Below are 21,117 nucleotides of genomic sequence, written 5' to 3'. Positions count from 1 at the left end.
AGCAGAGAGGAGGATGCAGAGTCCTCCGCAGAGGCGGCAGGTCTGGTCCCCAGGAAGAGGAGCAGAGAGGAGGATGCAGAGTCCTCTGCAGAGGCGGCAGGTCTGGTCCCCAGGAAGAGGAGCAGATATTACACCCGCCAGGGAGGAGCTACACAGCTCTGCAGAGGAGACTATGAGGAAGAGGCAGACGAATGAAAAAGGTATTGATTGTTCCATCAACAAATGTCCCCATAACACCCCCCCCCCCCCCCCCACAATTGCTTGGGATGGCAAAGACAGTTCAACCCCCCCCCCCCACTGCTGGGCATGGCAGTTTGTTTACCCCCCATCCAACCCCCTCCTCCTCCATTGCTGGGCATGGCAGTGTAAGTTTAACTCCCTCCATTGCTGGGCATGGCAGCATGAATTTAATTTCTCCTTAATCCCCCCTTCTTATTGATGGGCATGAGCTTAATTTCCCAAACCCCCCCCCCCCCCCCCCCCCACATTGATGGGCATGGCAGTGTAACCTTACCTCCCCCCCCCCCCTCCATTGCTGGGCATGAGTTTAATTTCCCAAACCCCCCCGCATTGATGGGCATGGCTGCACAGGTTTAATTTCCCCATAACTCCCCCCCCCCCCACATTGCAGTGTAACCCCACATACCACCACCCCATTGCTGAGTGGCAGCATGAGTTTAAATTCCCCATAACCCCCCCCTCCCCACACACACACATTGATGGGCATGGCAGTGTAACTTTAACCCCCCCACACTGCTGGGCATGGAAGCATGAGTTTAATTTCCCCATAACTCCCCCCCCCCCACATTGATGGGCATGGAAGTGTAACTTTACCCCCACCAAACTTTAACCCCACATACCACCCCTCCTTTCTCATTGGTGGGAATGGCAGCATCAGTTTAATTTCCGCATAACTCCCCCCCCCACATTGCTGGGCATGACAATGTAACTTTAACCCTCCCCCCCATCACCATTGCTAAGCATGGCGGCATCAGTTTAATTACCCCATAACTCCCCCCCCCCCCACATTGCAACTTTAACCCCCCCACATCACCATTGCTAAGGCATGGCGGCATCAGTTTAATTACCCAATAACTCCTCCCCCCACATTGCTGGGCATGGCAGTGTAACTTAAACCCCACATACCACGCCCCCCCCCCCATTGGTGGGCAGGGCAGCATGAGTTTAATTTCCCCATAACAACCACCCCCCCCCCCCACACACATTGCTGGGCATTGCAGTGTAACTTTAAACGCTCCCCCCGTTATTGCTGAGCATGCCAGCATCAGTTTAATTACCCCATAACCCCCCCACCACAGTGCTGGGCATGTCAGTGTAACTTTAACCCTCCCCCCCAACTTTAACCCCACATACCACCCCCCCCACCCCCCCTTCCCCATTGATGGGCATGGCAGCATCAGTTTAATTTCCCCATACCCCCCCCACACACATTGCTGGGCATTGCAATGTAACTTTAACCTCCACCATTGCTGAGCATGCCAGCATCAGTTTAATTACCCCCCCCCCCAATAACCCGACCTAGAACACACCTATAGACAGGTCTGCAGGTAATCGGTGATTGGATGACAATGTAATGGTTTCAATGGAATGATGAGTTGTGGGCGGAGTCCGCCTCCTCTGTACTGCGCTCGGCTCACACTCCTCTCTGTACTGGAGACTTCGATCACCAATAGGGAGCAGCGATTAGACCTGAACGAGGGCGGGGCAATAACCTGGATTTCTCTTTTTCTCTACAGAAGACGGCTTGAATGACACCACCAGACCAGAAGCGGCACCAAAAGAACGATCCAATCTGAGTCCAGAGAGCTTCGTCTACCATAAAGTCCTGGGATGCGGAGCCTATGGAATGGTAAGTAAACAGAGATCAGTGCTGAGGGGCGCACAGTCACGGGGGACACATTGTGATGGAGGCAGCATAAACATATACACTCAGCTCCACCACTCTTTCAGCATCACAGGAGGCAGCCAATCAGCACAGAGCACTGGGAATGTTCATTACTGATGTCAGGCCTCGTTTCCACTTGTGAGGGTCAGTAAAACTCGTGGCCGGGCTGCGTTTTTACAGTCCGTCAACCGCTTGGTGGAGTTTGCAGTGGCGGCAGGAATGATGCTCCCCCGTCATGACCGATTGAAATGAACAGTGCAACCGCGCACAATGCACACGGTTCACCGGTAATCAGGGGTTAAAAGACGGTGAGGATCCCTCCCGCCGCCTATCTATTGCTGTCTGAAGGGCGATCCGAATGTCGATTGCGCTTCAGACAGCAAAGCGGGAATACACCACACACCTTACATCTACAGCACATGGAAAACGATGATGTACTAACCTTCTCTCTCCTACAGGTGGTGCTGGCGACTCACATTGAAAGCAGCATGGTGGTGGCGGTGAAGATCGTGGATAAGAGGCTCATCGCTTCAGACGGCGCGGAACTCGCCCTGATAGAGCGCAACGTCCTGGAGAAAGTGGCGGACAGTCCTTTCTGTACCCACGCCTACGCCACCTTCCAGACAGAGGTAAGTCTATTTTTTTTCAGAAAAGAAAAGTATAAAATGAACGGCATGTATGCCATGACACCACTAGCGGTACAAACATTCTGCGTGTCCTCCTGTGATCGGGACAGCTCGGTCCGGTGACATCGCTGGCTCAGTGACCTCACCCGACCCCCAACCCCCGGCATCCTGGTAACTGTCACACCACATTAGGTGGCGCTATACAATGCAGTCTGATCACCCTGATACCCCCTACAGTGAGAACCCTGCTGGTAGATTTACTGGCTGGATGAGACTGAATGGACAGATCACCAGAATCATGTGACCGTTCCTACCCACCTGGAGGTCAGGTCACTGGACTAGAGGAGTCACATGACAGGGAGGACACCCGGAACATGTGATAGATAGATAGATAGATAGATAGATAGATATGGATACGGTGTAGGTAGATATAGATGGCTGGATGGATATGGTGTAGGTAGGTATGGATGGATGGATATGGTGTAGGTAGCTATGGATATGGTGTAGGTAGGGATGGATAGATGGATATGGTGTAGGTAGGTAGGTATGGATATGGTGTAGGTAGGGATGGATGGATGGATATGGTGTAGGTAGGTATGGATGGATGGATATGGTGTAGGTAGCTATGGATATGGTGTAGGTAGGGATGGATATGGTGTAGGTAGGTAGGTATGGATATGGTGTAGGTAGGTAGGTATGGATATGGTGTAGGTAGGTATGGATGGATGGATGGATGGATATGGTGTAGGTAGCTATGGAATATGGTGTAGGTAGGGATGGATGGATGGATGGATATGGTGTAGGTAGGTATAGGTGGATGGATATGGTGTAGGTAGCTATGGATATGGTGTAGGTAGGGATGGATGGATATGGTGTAGGTAGGTAGGTATGGATATGGTGTAGGTAGGTATGGATGGATGGATGGATGGATGGATATGGTGTAGGTAGCTATGGATATGGTGTAGGTAGGATGGATGGATGGATATGGTGTAGGTAGGGATGGATGGATGGATGGATGGATATGGTGTAGGTAGGTAGGTATGGATATGGTGTAGGTAGGTAGGTATGGATATGGTGTAGGTAGGGATGGATGGATGGATATGGTGTAGGTAGGTAGGTAGGTATGGATATGGTGTAGGTAGGTAGTATGGATATGCGTGTAGGTAGGGATGGATGGATGGATATGGTGTAGGTAGGTAGTATATATGGTGTAGGTGGGATGGATGGATGGATATGGGTAGGTAGGTAGGTATGGATATGGTGTAGGTAGGTATGGTGGATGTCATGCAGTATATATATCATGTGACTGTCATTTGGACCCTCTGGGCTGAGCCGCCCTCACTGACCTTCTTTCTGTTCCCCCCCAGAGTCACGTCTTCTACGTCATGGAGTTTATGAATGGAGGAGATCTGATGGACGTCGCGGAGGGATGTGACGTCACCACCATCAGACGGACGGCAGCAGAGCTGGTGTGTGGCCTGCAGTGTATCCATTCCAGAGGTGTGGTGCACAGGTAAGTACTATTTATCACTTCCACCCCCCCCCCCCCCCCCCGCTGCCCCAACACCTAATACTCAGTGCACACTTACCCGTTCTCCCTCCCCCATCCAATGGCGGCCCTTCTGCTGGCGGCACACATAGGGATAGGAGGACGGAAGAATACAGATTGGATGAGTGGAATCGTTGGGGCGGAGCTAGGACAGGGAGTTTTATTAATGTTGCTCTCTGGATGGATCTGTCACACTGGATATATGGGAGGGATCATTGTCTGGACTGCAGAGCTGACACTTTTTTTTTCTCCACAGAGACATAAAATTTGACAACATCCTGAAAGACAGCTCCGGGCACCTGAAGATCGCCGACTTCGGCATCGCAAGAATCAACAAGCCTGAAGGCAAGGTAAGTCCAATGTGCCCATACACAGGGCAATCATCATCCATACTAGGCCCGAACCACAGAACCTGTATATACAGTACAGGGCGATTATAGAGAACCCGTATATACAGAACAGGGCGATTATAGAGAACCTGTATATACAGAACAGGGCGATTATAGAGAACCCGTATATACAGTACAGGGCGATTATAGAGAACCCGTATATACAGAACAGGGCGATTATAGAGAACCCGTATATACAGAACAGGGCGATTATAGAGAACCCGTATATACAGAACAGGGCGATTATAGAGAACCCCGTATATACAGTACAGGGCGATTATAGAGAACCCGTATATACAGAACAGGGCGATTATAGAGAACCCGTATATACAGAACAGGGCGATTATAGAGAACCCGTATATACAGTACAGGGCGATTATAGAGAACCCGTATATACAGAACAGGGCGATTATAGAGAACCCGTATATACAGTACAGGGCGATTATAGAGAACCCGTATATACAGAACAGGGCGATTATAGAGAACCCGTATATACAGTACAGGGCGATTATAGAGAACCTGTATATACAGTACAGGGAGATTATAGAGAACCTGTATATACAGTACAGGGCAATTATAGAGAACCTGTATACAGAGGGCAATTATAGAGAACCCGTATATACAGAACAGGGCACTTTTAGAGAACCTGTATATACAGTACAGGGAGATTATAGAGAACCTGTACATAGAGCAATCATCATCCATACTAGGCCCGAACCACAGAACCTGTATATACAGAACAGGGCGATTATAGAGAACCCGTATATACAGTACAGGGCGATTATAGAGAACCTGTATATACAGAACAGGGCGATTATAGAGAACCCGTATATACAGAACAGGGCGATTATAGAGAACCCGTATATACAGAACAGGGCGATTATAGAGAACCCGTATATACAGTACAGGGCGATTATAGAGAACCTGTATATACAGTACAGGGCGATTATAGAGAACCTGTATATACAGAACAGGGCGATTATAGAGAACCCGTATATACAGAACAGGGCGATTATAGAGAACCCGTATATACAGAACAGGGCGATTATAGAGAACCCGTATATACAGTACAGGGCGATTATAGAGAACCTGTATACAGAGGGCGATTATAGAGAACCTGTATATACAGTACAGGGAGATTATAGAGAACCTGTATATACAGTACAGGGCAATTATAGAGAACCTGTATATACAGTACAGGGAGATTATAGAGAACCCGTATATATACAGAACAGGGCGATTATAGAGAACCCGTATATACAGTACAGGGAGATTATAGAGAACCCGTATATACAGTACAGGGCGATTATAGAGAACCCGTATATACAGTACAGGGAGATTATAGAGAACCCGTATATACAGTACAGGGCGATTATAGAGAATCTGTATATACAGGCTTATATACAGGATCCTGTCCAGTCCTGGGGACCCCGTCCAGCCACCATCTGGCCCTGAGGGTCCTGTCCAGTTCTGGGGGGCCCCATCCAGCCCCTGGGGATTCAAATGTATAAATTGAAAACTTGTTGTAATGCTGGTTTCCATCCTGACCTGTCATCCTAATCCTCTTCTCTCTGATTTTCCCACAGGTTGTGTATGAGCCATACATGGATTATTTCTGGCTGGGGACCATGTTGTGTGAGATGGCCTTTGGTGCTTATCCTTCATATCGATCACGTGACAATTGCATGTACTGTGTGCTGCCATTGTACCCACCCGACATCGACCCCGACCTCCTGGATCTGATAGACAAGGTAAGTAGTGACACCATCCCAGCGGGACAAGTAAAGTAGTCATATAGTCTCAGCCAAAGAGTCAGTGCGCCTTATGCGGTTTGTGCTTCGCTTGCTTTAGGACTTTGGGGGAAAAAGAAAAGCACGCTAGGAAGTCACATGACCCTGAAAAATTCCATGTGACAGCACTCTCGTCCTATGAGGAAGCATTTTTGGCAGCATTATAAGCAGCGGCCACATACTCCACACTGCACTTTTCATTTTATTACTAGGCTGTGAATTGCAGAACTCTTCTGCAGGCCGTTATAAAGGCAACGTTTGTGTGATTACCATCATCTTATGTTTTTCTGTTTTCTTTTTGTTTTCCCGTAGCTGATCTGCCAAGACAAAACTGTGCGCATAGCGACCGCCAGCAACATCAGAGACCACCCGTTTTTCCGAATCATAAATTGGGAGGAGGTGGAGGCGAGAGAGTCAAGTCCGCCATTCTTTGTACGACGAAAGGTAAGTATATATTCGATCAGTGGGACCCATCATGACACTCTGGAGGGGAGGGGGGGGGGGGGGTTGTAGTTATAGAAGAAAGAATTGATGTGAGACATATCATTGCGCTGCAAAAGGAGCCGGCAAACCCAGACTTATGAAAGAATCTGAATATTCCGTCTCCACTTATCATTGTGCAGCATTGTCCACCTTAGATTTACTTTGTATCTGACTCTTCGGGTTGAGAGCCTTCGGGGGGGAGGAGTCACCTGTAGACCTGGGGGAGGAGTCACCTGTAGACCTGGGGGAGGAGTCACCTGTAGACCTGGGGGAGGAGTCACCTGTAGACCTGGGGGAAGGGGTCACCTGTAGACCTGGGGGAAGGGGTCACCTGTAGACCTGGGGGAAGGGGTCACCTGTAGACCTGGGGGAAGGGGTCACCTGTAGACCTGGGGGAAGGGGTCACCTGTAGACCTGGGGGAAGGGGTCACCTGTAGACCTGGGGGAATGGGTCACCTGTAGACCTGGGGGAATGGGTCACCTGTAGACCTGGGGGAAGGGGTCACCTGTAGACCTGGGGGAAGGGGTCACCTGTAGACCTGGGGGAAGGGGTCACCTGTAGACCTGGGGGAAGGGGTCACCTGTAGACCTGGGGGAAGGGGTCACCTGTAGACCTGGGGGAAGGGTCACCTGTAGACCTGGGGGAAGGGTCACCTGTAGACCTGGGGGAAGGGTCACCTGTAGACCTGGGGGAAGGGTCACCTGTAGACTTGGGGGAGAGTCACCTGTAGACTTGGGGGAGGAGTCACCTGAGGTCTGACAGCGCTGTCTCCCAACTCCTGAGTGTACATGACTGCAACAAATACCAGAGCGCTGTAGATACATTTCTCTTCCCTACAGGGCTCTAGTATTTGATACTGTCGCGCACTCAGGAGCTGGGACACTAGAGAGGACAGTAGTTTGCAGACTTAAGGGGAGCTCTCACCCCAACTCTCAAGTGAAATAAAGGGATGATATAAACCTATCAGAAGGTAGTTTGCACAACTCTGATAGTGAAGAGCCCCATCCTTGCTCATGCACAGTGGTGGCTGGTATCTGATATTGCAGTCATATGGACTTGGATGGCCCATATCGGGGGGAAGGGGTACAGCCTCAGGGAGCAGGGGGGGGGAGGTACGGCCCCCAGAGTACATAAAGGGATTTCTTCTAATCAATCACGGATCTAATTGTTTTCTCTATTTCTATTGCAGAGCCTCAGACATGTAACAAGGAATAAAGTATCACTGGAAGAACTCATGGATGAAGACGGTTCTCCAACCAGGACAGAGGTGAACTTCCATGGCTTTGCATATGAAAGTGATCAATGGAAAGCCATGCAGAAGCTACGATAAATCCAAAACACGCCAGGGTGTAGCTGATAGCATATAGCAGGGCTTGACAAAGGAGCTAGGAGTGGGGATTTACAGCAGAAGGAGGGATGTGAGGGGAGGATTTATGGTAGGAGGGGGGAATTGAAGGGAGGATTTACGGTAGGAGGGGGGAATTGAAAAGAGGATTTACGGTAGGAGGGGGGAATTGAAGGGAGGATTTACGGTAGGAGGGGGGATTTGAAGGGAGGATTTACGGTAAGAGGGGGGATTTGAAGGGAGGATTTACGGTAGGAGGGGGGAATTGAAGGGAGGATTTACGGTAGGAGGAGGGATTTGAGGGGAGGATTTACGGTAGGAGGGGGGAATTGAAGGGAGGATTTACGGTAGCAGGGGGGATTTGAAGGGAGGATTTACGCTGGAGGGGGGATTTGGGGGGAGGATTGACGCTGGGGGAGGGTTTTGGAGGGAGGATTTACGGTAGGAGGGGGGATTTGGGAGAAAACTGGCTCCTAGCTTTTTTAGAATGCTCCTAGACAAATTTGTCAAGCACTGGCTTATGGGAACCGACATACACTGCTAGGCGTCTCACGCCCAGTGTTCTTTCTCAAACATCTACCACCATTAAAATCAGCATGTCCCTAGGAGGTTGCAGATGGTGAGGGGGGAGCGAACTTCCGCTCTGCTCCCCTACGTGGGACTGGGAACCTGTCAGGAATAGGTACCAGTTCCCAGCCAAAATCAAAACAATCTTCAATGATGAAAGAGGAGGGGGAGGAGGAGGATGAGTGGAACTTCCTTTTTCAGGTGCAGTTCCCCTTAATCCAAGAGCGGGGGTGTAAGCACTTGTTCCCCTGGAACGTACAGGTACGTCCTAGGGAGGGGAAGTGCTTAAAGAGGAGCTCCGGTCAGTTATAAAAAAAAAAAGTAAATATCAGCAGGTACAAATATTGAAGCTACTTTCAATATTCAGACACTTAGCAGCCCAGGGATCCAGCGCCGTCATCACATGGGAGAGTTCTTTGCAAGTCTTCGGGACCCTGGCACCGCCATCTTGAATTACTGGACATTAGCTGTGACCTCCTGCACCGCACATTCAGAGTGGTTCCGCAGCCTCCTGGGACCTATGACGCATCCCTATGACATGTCCTTAGGAGGTTGCAGACAGTGATGGGGATAAGGGGGGGGGGGGACTTCCACTCTGCTGGACTAAGTGGGGGTAGGTACTTAGGTGCCCACCCCCAGCCAAAAACAAAACAATCATCAATAATGAAAGAAAAGGGTGAAGGAGAGGATGAGCAGAACTTCTCTTTTCAGGTGCAGTTCCCCTTTAATGCACAGGTGGGGTGTAATCACTTGTTCCCCTGGAATGTACAGGTACGTCCTAGGGAGGGGAAGTGGTAAAGAGGAGCTCCAGTCAATTATAAAAAAATAAGTAAAAGTCAGCAGGTACAAATACTGAAGCTGCTTTCAATATTCAGACACTTAGCAGCCCAGGGATCCAGCGCCAGGTTCTTTGCAAATCTTCGGGACCCTGGCACCGCCATCTTGAATTACTGGAAGCCAGCTGTGACTTCCTGGTGCGCGATACGCACTGCACGTTGATGACTGGTTCCGCAGCCTCCTGGGACCTATGATGCATCCCTAGGAGGTTGCAGACAGTGATGGGGGGGGGGAGCGAACTTCCACTCTGCTGGACTAAGTGGGGGTAGGTACTTAGGTGCCCACCCCCAGCCAAAAACAAAACAATCATCAATAATGAAAGAGGAGGGGGAGGGAGAGGATGAGCAGAACTTCTCTTTTCAGGTGCAGTTCCCCTTTAATGCAAGGGTGGGGTGTAATCACTTGTTCCCCTGGAATGTACAGGTACGTCCTAGGGAGGGGAAGTGGTTAAAGAGGAGCTCCGGTCAGTTAAAAAAAAAGTAAAAGTCAGCAGCTATAAATAGTGTAGCTGCTTTTAATTCACAGACACTTAGCAGTCCAGGGATCCAGCGCCGTCATCACCTGGGCCGGTTCTTTGCCAGTATTGGGGTCCCTGGCACTGCCATCTTGGATGAAGGAGGCCAGCTGTGCCTTCCTGGAGTTTCACAGCCGGCTTCCCACTGTGCATTGTGCTGCACACTTTGCACATTCAGACTAGTCCTGCAACTTCCTGGGATCCGTGACATGTCCCTAGGAGGTTGCAGATGGTGAGGGGGGAGCGAACTTCCGCTCTGCTCCCCTACGTGGGACTGGGAACCTGTCAGGAATAGGCACCAGCTCCCAGCCAAAAACAAAACTTTCTTCAATGATGAAAGAGGAGGGGGGAGGAGGAGGATGAGCGGAACTTCCATTTTCAGGAGCAGTTCCCCTTAATCCAAGAGCGGGGGTGTAAGCACTTGTTCCCCTGGAATGTACAGGTACGTCCTAGGGAGGGGAAATGGTTAAAGAGGAGCTCCGGTCAGTTATAAAAAAAAAAGTAAAAGTCAGCAGGTACAAATACTGAAGCTGCTTTCAATGTTCAGACACTTAGCAGCCCAGGGATCCAGCACCGTCATCACATGGGAGAGTTCTTTGCAAGTCTTCGAGACCCTGGCATCGCCATCTTGAATTACTGGACATCAGCTGTGACCTCCTGCACTGCACATTCAGAGTGGTTCCGCAGCCTCCTGGGACCTATGACGCATCCCTATGACATGTCCTTAGGAGGTTGCAGACAGTGACGGGGGGGGGGGGGGGGGGGGGAACTTCCACTCTGCTGGGCTAAGTGGGGGTGGGTACTTAGGTGCCCACCCCCAACCAAAAACAAAACAATCTTTAATAATGAAAGAGGAGGGGGAGGGAGAGGTTGAGCAGAACTTCTCTTTTCAGGTGAAGTTCCCCTTTAATGCAAGGGTGGGGTGTAAACACTTGTTCCCCTGGAATGTACAGGTACGTCCTAGGGAGGGGAAGTGGTTAAAGAGGAGCTCCGGTTATAAAAAAAAAAAAAGTAAAAGTCAGCAGCTATAAATAGTGTAGCTGCTTTTAATTCACAGACACTTAGCAGTCCAGGGATCCAGCGCCGTCATCACCTGGGCCGGTTCTTTGCCAGTATTGGGGTCCCTGGCACTGCCATCTTGGATGAAGGAGGCCAGCTGCGCCTTCCTGGAGTTTCACAGCCGGCTTCCCACTGTGCATTGTGCTGGACACTTTGCACATTCAGACTAGTCCTGCAACTTCCTGGGATCCGTGACATGTCCCTAGGAGGTTGCAGATGGTGAGGGGGGAGCGAACTTCCGCTCTGCTCCCCTACGTGGGACTGGGAACCTGTCAGGAATAGGTACCAGCTCCCAGCCAAAAACAAAACAATCTTCAATGATGAAAGAGGAGGGGGAGGGAGAGGATGAGTGGAACTTCACTTTTCAGGTGCAGTTCCCCTTAATCCAAGAGCGGGGGTGTAATCACTTGTTCCCAGGGACGTACAGGTACGTCCTAGGGAGGGGAAATGGTTAAAGAGGAGCTCCGGTCAGTTATAAAAAAAAAAAGTAAATTTCAGCAGGTACAAATATTGAAGCTACTTTCAATATTCAGACACTTAGCAGCCCAGGGATCCAGCGCCGTCATCACATGGGAGAGTGCTTTGCAAGTCTTCGAGACCCTGGCACCGCCATCTTGAATTACTGGACATTAGCTGTGACCTCCTGCACCGCACAGAGTGGTTCCGCAGCCTCCTGGGACCTATGACGCATCCCTATGACATGTCCTTAGGAGGTTGCAGACAGTGACGGGGGGGGGGACTTCCACTCTGCTGGACTAAGTGGGGGTAGGTACTTAGGTGCCCACCCCCAGCCAAAAACAAAACAATCATCAATATTGAAAGAAAAGGGTGAAGGAGAGGATGAGCAGAACTTCTCTTTTCAGGTGCAGTTCCCCTTTAATGCACAGGTGGGGTGTAATCACTTGTTCCCCTGGAATGTACAGGTACGTCCTAGGGAGGGGAAGTGGTAAAGAGGAGCTCCAGTCAATTATAAAAAAATAAGTAAAAGTCAGCAGGTACAAATACTGAAGCTGCTTTCAATATTCAGACACTTAGCAGCCCAGGGATCCAGCGCCAGGTTCTTTGCAAATCTTCGGGACCCTGGCACCGCCATCTTGAATTACTGGAAGCCAACTGTGACTTCCTGGTGCGCGATACGCACTGCACGTTGATGACTGGTTCCGCAGCCTCCTGGGACCTATGATGCATCCCTAGGAGGTTGCAGACAGTGATGGGGGGGGGGGGGGGGGGGGGAGCGAACTTCCACTCTGCTGGACTAGGTGGGGGTGGGTACTTAGGTGCCCACCCCCAGCCAAAAACAAAACAATCATCAATAATGAAAGAGGAGGGGGAGGGAGAGGATGAGCAGAACTTCTCTTTTCAGGTGCAGTTCCCCTTTAATGCAAGGGTGGGGTGTAATCACTTGTTCCCCTGGAATGTACAGGTACGCCCTAGGGAGGGGAAGTGGTTAAAGAGGAGCTCCGGTCAGTTATAAAAAAGTAAGTAAAAGTCAGCAGGTACAAATACTGAAGCTGCTTTCAATATTCAGACACTTAGCAGCCCAGGGATCCAGCGCCAGGTTCTTTGCAAATCTTCAGGACCCTGGCACCGCCATCTTGAATTACTGGACATCAGCTGTGACCTCCTGCACCGCACATTCAGAGTGGTTCCGCAGCCTCCTGGGACCTATGACGCATCCCTATGACATGTCCTTAGGAGGTTGCAGACAGTGACGGGGGGGGGGGGGGGGGAACTTCCACTCTGCTGGGCTAAGTGGGGGTGGGTACTTAGGTGCCCACCCCCAACCAAAAACAAAACAATCTTTAATAATGAAAGAGGAGGGGGAGGGAGAGGATGAGCAGAACTTCTCTTTTCAGGTGCAGTTCCCCTTTAATGCAAGGGTGGGGTGTAATCACTTGTTCCCCTGGAATGTACAGGTACGTCCTAGGGAGGGGAAGTGGTTAAAGAGGAGCTCCGGTTATAAAAAAAAAAAAAGTAAAAGTCAGCAGCTATAAATATTGTAGCTGCTTTTAATTCACAGACACTTAGCAGCCCAGGGATCCAGCGCCGTCATCACCTGGGCCGGTTCTTTGCCAGTATTGGGGTCCCTGGCACTGCCATCTTGGATGATGGAGGCCAGCTGCGCCTTCGTGGAGTTTCACAGCCGGCTTCCCACTGTGCATTGTGCTGGACACTTTGCACATTCAGACTAGTCCTGCAACTTCCTGGGATCCGTGACATGTCCCTAGGAGGTTGCAGATGGTGAGGGGGGAGTGAACTTCCGCTCTGCTCCCCTACGTGGGACTGAGAACCTGTCAGGAATAGGCACCAGCTCCCAGCCAAAAACAAAACAATCTTCAATGATGAAAGGGGAGGGGGAGGGAGAGGAACTTCACTTTTCAGGTGCAGTTCCCCTTAATCCAAGAGCGGGGGTGTAAGCACTTGTTCCCAGGGACGTACAGGTACGTCCTAGGGAGGGGAAGTGGTTAAAGAGGAGCTCCGGTCAGTTATAAAAAAGTAAGTAAAAGTCAGCAGGTACAAATACTGAAGCTGCTTTCAATATTCAGACAATTAGCAGCCCAGGGATCCAGCACCGTCATCACATGGGAGAGTTCTTTGCAAGTCTTCGGGACCCTGGCACCGCCATCTTGAATTACTGGACGCCAGCTGTGACCTCCTGCACTGCACATTCAGAGTGGTTCCGCAGCCTCCTGAGACCTATAACGCATCCCCATGACATGTCCTTAGGAGGTTGCAGACAGTGATGGGGGGGGGGGGGGGGAGCCAACTTCCACTCTGCTGGACTAAGTGGGGGTGGGTACTTAGGTGCCCACCCCCAGCCAAAAACAAAACAATCATCAATAATGAAAAAGAGGAGGGGGAAGGAGAGGATGAGCAGAACTTCTCTTTTCAGGTGCAGTTCCCCTTTAATGCAAGGGTGGGGTGTAATCACTTGTTCCCCTGGAATGTACAGGTACGTCCTAGGGAGGGGAAGTGGTTAAAGAGGAGCTCCAGTCAATTATAAAAAAATAAGTAAAAGTCAGCAGGTACAAATACTGAAGCTGCTTTCAATATTCAGACACTTAGCAGCCCAGGGATCCAGCGCCAGGTTCTTTGCAAATCTTCGGGACCCTGGCACCGCCATCTTGAATTACTGGAAGCCAGCTGTGACTTCCTGGTGCGCGATACGCACTGCACGTTGATGACTGGTTCCGCAGCCTCCTGGGACCTATGATGCATCCCTAGGAGGTTGCAGACAGTGATGGGGGGGGGGGGGGGGGGAGAGCGAACTTCCACTCTGCTGGACTAGGTGGGGGTGGGTACTTAGGTGCCCACCCCCAGCCAAAAACAAAACAATCATCAATAATGAAAAAGAGGAGGGGGAGGGAGAGGATGAGCAGAACTTCTCTTTTCAGGTGCAGTTCCCCTTTAATGCAAGGGTGGGGTGTAATCACTTGTTCCCCTGGAATGTACAGGTACGTCCTAGGGAGGGGAAGTGGTTAAAGAGGAGCTCCGGTTATAAAAAAAAAAAGTAAAAGTCAGCAGCTATAAATAGTGTAGCTGCTTTTAATTCACAGACACTTAGCAGTCCAGGGATCCAGTGCCGTCATCACCTGGGCCGGTTCTTTGCCAGTATTGGGGTCCCTGGCACTGCCATCTTGGATGAAGGAGGCCAGCTGTGCCTTCCTGGAGTTTCACAGCCGGCTTCCCACTCTGCATTGTGCTGCACACTTTGCACATTCAGACTAGTCCTGCAACTTCCTGGGATCCGTGACATGTCCCTAGGAGGTTGCAGCTGGTGAGGGGGGAGCGAACTTCCGCTCTGCTCCCCTACGTGGGACTGAGAACCTGTCAGGAATAGGCACCAGCTCCCAGCCAAAAACAAAACAATCTTCAATGATGAAAGAGGAGGGGGGAGGAGGAGGGGGGAGGAGGAGGATGAGCGGAACTTCACTTTTCAGGTGAAGTTGCCCTTAGTCCAAGAGCGGGGTGTAAGCACTTGTTCCCAGGGACGTATCTGCTGGGAGGCAAACAAGGCATCTGCCTTGGGCGGCACCTTTCAGGGGGGCGGCATCGCCCCCAAGCAGATGGGACCAGTGCTGTTGATGCAAAGGGCTGTGCTTGGCTCGGGGGGCATGCTCGTGTGTGCTAGAGCGGGGTGTGTTCGGGCGGGTTCGTGTGTGCTCGGCGGCGAGGATAGGTGAGGAGACAAAGAACCTGTCAGCCATGGAGCCGGCTGGAGAGGGGGCTGGGTGGCACATAGAGCACCGTGCATTTCTCTTTTGCTCTGTGTGCCGCCGGTCACCTCCCCTATCCATCTCCTGCATGCGGTCAGCTACTGTATGCTCCTCCACAGCCGCCGCCGCCCCATGGTTCTTTGTCTCCTCACCTATCCTCGCCGCCGAGCACACACGAACCCGCCCGAACACACCCCGCTCTAGCACACACGAGCATGCCCCCCTAGCCAAGCACAGCCCTTTGCATCGACAGCACTGGTCCCATCTGCTTGGGGGCGATGCCGCCCCCCTGAAAGGTGCCGCCCAAGGCAGATGCCTTGTTTGTCTCCCAGCAAATACGTCCCTGGGAACAAGTGCTTACACCCCGCTCTTGGATTAAGGGCAACTTCACCTGAAAAGTGAAGTTCCGCTCATCCTCTCCCTCCCCCCTCCTCTTTCATCATTGAAGATTGTTTTGTTTTTGGCTGGGAGCTGGTGCCTATTCCTGGCAGGTTCCCAGTCCCACGTAGGGGAGCAGAGCGGAAGTTCGCTCCCCCCCTCACCATCTGCAACCTCCTAGGGACATGTCACGGATCCCAGGAAGTTGCAGGACTAGTCTGAATGTGCAAAGTGTGCAGCACAATGCAGAGTGGGAAGCCGGCTGTGAAACTCCAGGAAGGCAAAGCTGGCCTCCTTCATCCAAGATGGCAGTGCCAGGGACCCCTCCCTCTCTTCCTCCACTCTCTCTCCCCCCTCTCTCTCACTCCCATCTCTCTCTTCCCCCCTCTCATCTCTCTCTTCCTCCTCTCTTTCTCCCTCCCTCCTCTCTCTCTCCCTCCTCTCTACCCCCCCCCCTCTCTCCCTCCTCTCCCATCTCTCTCTCTCTCATTTAGATGGGGGGGTGCCCGATTTTAGTCTTGCCTAGGGCAGCACAAAACAGAAATACACCACAGCTTGTTCCCCTGGAACGTACAGGTACGTCCTAGTGAAGGAAAGTGGTTAAAGAGGAGCTCCGGTCAGTTATAAAAAAAAAAGTGAGGATGAGCAGAACTTATGCTTTAATGCAAGGCTGGGGGTGTCTGCATGACTGTAAGCGCTGCAAGGCCAATGACTTTGAAAGGAGGCCATTAAATATCCCTCCTGCTGTGGCTGTGAAGTGTATTCATACCACGGCAGGAAAAACTGAAGATATGAGTGGAACTTCCCTTTTCAGGTAAAGTTCTGCTTTTAATGTAATGGGCAGCACAGTGGTTAAGTGGTTAGAATTTCCGCCTGGCAGAACTTGGGCCGTCAGTTCAAATTCCATCCATGGCACTACCTGCCTGGAGTTTGCATGTTCTCCCTGTGCCTGTGTGGGTTTCCTCCGGGTACTCCGGTTTCCTCCCACACTCCAAAGATATGCTGGTAGGTTAATTGGCTCCTGTCTAAATTGGCCCTAGTATGTATGAATGCGAGTCAGAGATCATAGATTCTACGATCCTTGAGTGTTAGGGACTGATGTGAATGCACAATATATATGTAAAGCGCGGCGTAAATTCATGGAGCTATCTAAGTACCTGAAATATATGAGAAAAGAGCACAATACCACTTGTTCCCCTGGGACATACGAGTGCATTCCAAGGAGAGGAAGTGGTCAAAGAGGAGTTCCAGTCAGTTATAAAAAAACCATAAAAGTCAGCAGCCACAAATAGTGTAGCTGCATTTAATACACAGACACTTAGCAGCCCAGGGATCCAGCGCTGCCATCGCCCGGGTTGGTTCTTTGCTGGTCTTTTTGGGTCCCCAGCACTGGCACCGCCATCTTGCTTGTGGGAAGCTGGCTTTCACCTCCTGGTGTTTCACAGCTGGCCTTCCAATGTGCGAGACGCTCATGCTTTCAGACTGATCCCGCAGCCTCCTGGGACCTATGACAAGTCCCTAGGAGGTTGCAGACGGTGAGGGGGAGGTGGGTGCCTGTAAGAAATAGGTGCCCACTCCCTGCAAAAAAAAATAAAATCTTCAATAATGGGGATGGGGGAGCAGAACTTCCCTTTTCATATGAAGTTGTGCTTTAATGCAAGAGCAGAGGTGCCTGCGCAACGGCAAGACATTACAAGTGAGGCTCCTGATGCTCTCAGTGTGTCGTGTGAAAGCAGGAAGGGAAGGAGCGGTGATACAGCCGGGACCGCAGGATCGGTGAAGGGAGGCAGGTAGGGACTGGCCAGAGAGGGATTACTTTGACGCAGTTGGCTGGCTTAAACATGCATTGCAATGTATGTGAACTAAAAATCCCTGTTTTTGTGAAACGTTTGCTAGAAAGCACAGCAGAGTGCAGAGGGTTAATCCGGAATATTTAGTGTTAACAAGTGGTGGCACACATAGGAAGCACTATAGGCACTGCTATTCCTCAGGGGGCACTATATCCACCGACTATTCCATAGGAAGCACTATAGCCACTGGCTATTCCACAGGGGGCACTATAGGCACTGGCTATTCCACAGGGGGCACTATAGGCACTGGCTATTCCACAGGGGGCACTATATCCACCAGCTATACCATAGGGGGCACTATATCCACCGACTATTCCATAGGAAGCACTATATCCACCGGCTATTCCACAGGGGGCGCTATATCCACCGACTATTCCATAGGAAGCACTATAGCCACTGGCTATTCCACAGGGGGCACTATAGGCACTGGCTATTCCACAGGGGGCACTATAGGCACTGGCTATTCCACAGGGGGCACTATATCCACCAGCTATACCATAGGGGGCACTATATCCACCGACTATTCCATAGGAAGCACTATATCCACCGGCTATTCCACAGGGGGCGCTATATCCACCGACTATTCCATAGGAAGGGCTATATCCACCAGCTATACCATAGGGGGCACTATATCCACCGACTATTCCATAGGAAGCACTATAGGCACTGGCTAATCCACAGGGGGCGCTAAATCCGACTATTCCATAGGAAGCACTATATCCACTGGCTATTCCACAGGGGGCGCTATAGCCACTGGCTGTTCCATAGGGGGACTATAGCCACTGGATATTTCATAGGGTCAATATATCTACTGGATACTCCGGGGGGGGGGGCACTATAACCACTAGATACTCCATAGAGGCGCGATAGCCCCTGGATATTCCAAAGGGGGAATTATATCCACTGGATATTTTCTATAGGAGGTTCTATAGCCCCTGCATATTCCATAGGGGGCACTGTAGCTTCTGTATATTCCATAGGGGGCACTATATGCACCGGTTATATAATAGGGGGCATTATAGCCACCGGCTATTCCGCAGTGGGTGCTATAGCCACCAGGTATTCCGCAGGGGGCGCTATAGCCACCAGGTATTCCGCAGGGGGCGCTATAGCCACCAGGTATTCCGCAGGGGGCGCTATAGCCACCAGGTATTCCGCAGGGGGCGCTATAGCCACCAGGTATTCCGCAGGGGGCGCTATAGCCACCAGGTATTCCGCAGGGGGCGCTATAGCCACCAGGTATTCCGCAGGGGGCGCTATAGCCACCAGGTATTCCGCAGGGGGCGCTATAGCCACCAGGTATTCCGCAGGGGGCGCTATAGCCACCAGGTATTCCGCAGGGGGCGCTATAGCCACCAGGTATTCCGCAGGGGGCGCTATAGCCACCAGGTATTCCGCAGGGGGCGCTATAGCCACCAGGTATTCCGCAGGGGGCGCTATAGCCACCAGGTATTCCGCAGGGGGCGCTATAGCCACCAGGTATTCCGCAGGGGGCGCTATAGCCACCAGGTATTCCGCAGGGGGCGCTATAGCCACCAGGTATTCCGCAGGGGGCGCTATAGCCACCAGGTATTCCGCAGGGGGCGCTATAGCCACCAGGTATTCCGCAGGGGGCGCTATAGCCACCAGGTATTCCGCAGGGGGCGCTATAGCCACCAGGTATTCCGCAGGGGGCGCTATAGCCACCGGCTATTCCATAGGGGGAGCTATAGCCACCGGCTATTCCATAGGGGGTGCAATAGCCTTTGTATATTTCATAGGGGGCGCTATATCTACTGGATATTCTATAGAGGGGGGCACTATATATATACAATATAGCCCCTGGATATTCCATAGGGGGCACTATAGCCCCTGGATATTCCATAGGGGGCACTATAGCCCCTGCATATTCCATAGGGGGCACTGTAGCTTCTGTATATTCCATAGCGGGCACTATATGCACCGGTTATATAATAGGGGGCATTATAGCCACCGGCTATTCCGCAGGGGGCGCTATAGCCACCAGGTATTCCGCAGGGGGCGCTATAGCCACCAGGTATTCCGCAGGGGGCGCTATAGCCACCAGGTATTCCGCAGGGGGCGCTATAGCCACCAGGTATTCCGCAGGGGGCGCTATAGCCACCAGGTATTCCGCAGGGGGCGCTATAGCCACCGGCTATTCCATAGGGGGAGCTATAGCCACCTTCTATTCCATAGGGGGTGCAATAGCCTTTGTATATTTCATAGGGGGCGCTATATCTACTGGATATTCTATAGAGGGGGGCACTATATATATACAATATAGCCCCTGGATATTCCATAGGGGGCACTATAGCCCCTGGATATTCCATAGGGGGCACTAATAAGGAACACTAAAGCCCTTGGATATTCCATATGGAGCACTAAAGCCCTGGAGTATTTGGATTTTTGCAGAGCAGAGTAGGGACTGGCCAGAGAGGGATTTCTTTGATGCAGATGCCAACATGAGGCAGGAAGTTCCGCCATCACCAACTAGATCTATTCCAATAAATATTTCACCTTACTTCTACTCGTCTTTTTTTTTTCTGTATATTTTACAAACTGAATACAATCCCTCCAGCATTAATCAGCAACTTCCTGGTGTACGTGCAGCTTTCACTGGGGGGGTTTGGAGGGGGGGGGGGGGGGGAAGCAGGATCACAATACTTACCACACAGAACCACAAGTAGACAAAAAAGTTCTTATAATTGTTTTTGATTGGTAACTCCTACCCCCTAACCCCACCCCTGTCACCCTGTATCCCTAACCCCACCCCTAACTGCAACCCTGTATCCCTAACTCCACTCCTAAATACCACCCTGTATGTCTAACCCCATCCCCTAAACCTCACCCACTACCCAGTAGCAGTCATTTGTGACCGATTTGAGGAGACTTACTACAAGTTATTATTGGACATGAACTTACAGTCACCATATGGTTATAACATGAAACAAAATTGGCAGCAATTTTCGAATCACAACCAATCCTTCCTCAGGCCCAGCAAACTCTACAATCTGCTAATATGTTTAGTTGATACAAATAGTTCCGGAAATTACTTATTATATTGATAACAATTTGCGGCTGATTCACTAAAACTGGAGAGTTCAACATCTGGGTCAGCTGTGCGTGGCAGCCAATCAGCATCTAACTACAGCTTGTTAAATGAAGCATTGACAATAAAACCTTGAAGCCGATTGGTTTCTATGCAGAGCTGCGCCAGATTTTGCACTCTCCAGTTTTAGTAAATCAACCCCTTTAACTCTCAGTATTTCCTTATTCAGTTAAAGGGTAAGTTTGCCTTTTCATGAGAAATAAAAAGATGAACTTAATGTAAATACTATACACGGATGATCAGTGTTCTGATCAGTGTAAATGTCCTGTTACAGGAATGCCAGTTATCGGCGTTCCTTCCCTCACACACTGACAGCGCTGAGGAATGGAAATGCCGATAACTGGCATTTGTTTACATGTGATCAACTGGCATTTGTTTACATGTGATCAACTATGATTGGACACAGCTGATCACATGGTAAAGAGCCAATGTCATCAGCTCTTTACCCGGATCGGTGAGGAGCTGTGTCCGAGGGATACATCTCACCACCGATCGCT

At 50.8% G+C, this 21,117-nt stretch overlaps 2 protein-coding genes across 2 annotated transcripts in view; one reads left to right on the top strand and one right to left on the bottom strand.

Annotated features, from left to right (window-relative positions):
* Positions 1 to 13: 13 nt before the first annotated feature.
* LOC149428413 (protein kinase C theta type-like) lies at positions 14 to 8,074 on the top strand. Its single transcript, XM_089667442.1, has 8 exons — positions 14 to 200; positions 1,758 to 1,870; positions 2,365 to 2,535; positions 3,900 to 4,045; positions 4,338 to 4,431; positions 6,057 to 6,221; positions 6,573 to 6,704; positions 7,934 to 8,074. The coding sequence occupies exons 1-8, from the start codon at positions 14 to 16 to the stop codon at positions 8,072 to 8,074; spliced, it is 1,149 nt and encodes a 382-aa protein (XP_089523568.1).
* Positions 1,557 to 21,117, bottom strand: part of LOC149428412 (uncharacterized) — a 24,286-nt gene continuing 4,725 nt past the window's right edge. The window contains exons 4-5 of the mRNA XM_089667443.1: positions 2,349 to 2,541; positions 1,557 to 1,860 (exon numbers count right to left, since the gene is read on the bottom strand). The gene's annotated coding sequence lies outside the window, so the exon portion shown is untranslated. The remainder of the gene's footprint in view (positions 1,861 to 2,348; positions 2,542 to 21,117) is intronic.

The sequence above is a fragment of the Staurois parvus genome, unplaced genomic scaffold (genome assembly GCF_062004578.1).
Source record: "Staurois parvus isolate SC_StPar_1 unplaced genomic scaffold, SC_StPar_1.0 ptg003257l, whole genome shotgun sequence".
Classification (NCBI taxonomy): Eukaryota; Metazoa; Chordata; class Amphibia; order Anura; family Ranidae; genus Staurois; species Staurois parvus.
Note: the sequence above shows the minus strand (reverse complement) of the source record. Positions and strands in the feature narration are given on the sequence as shown.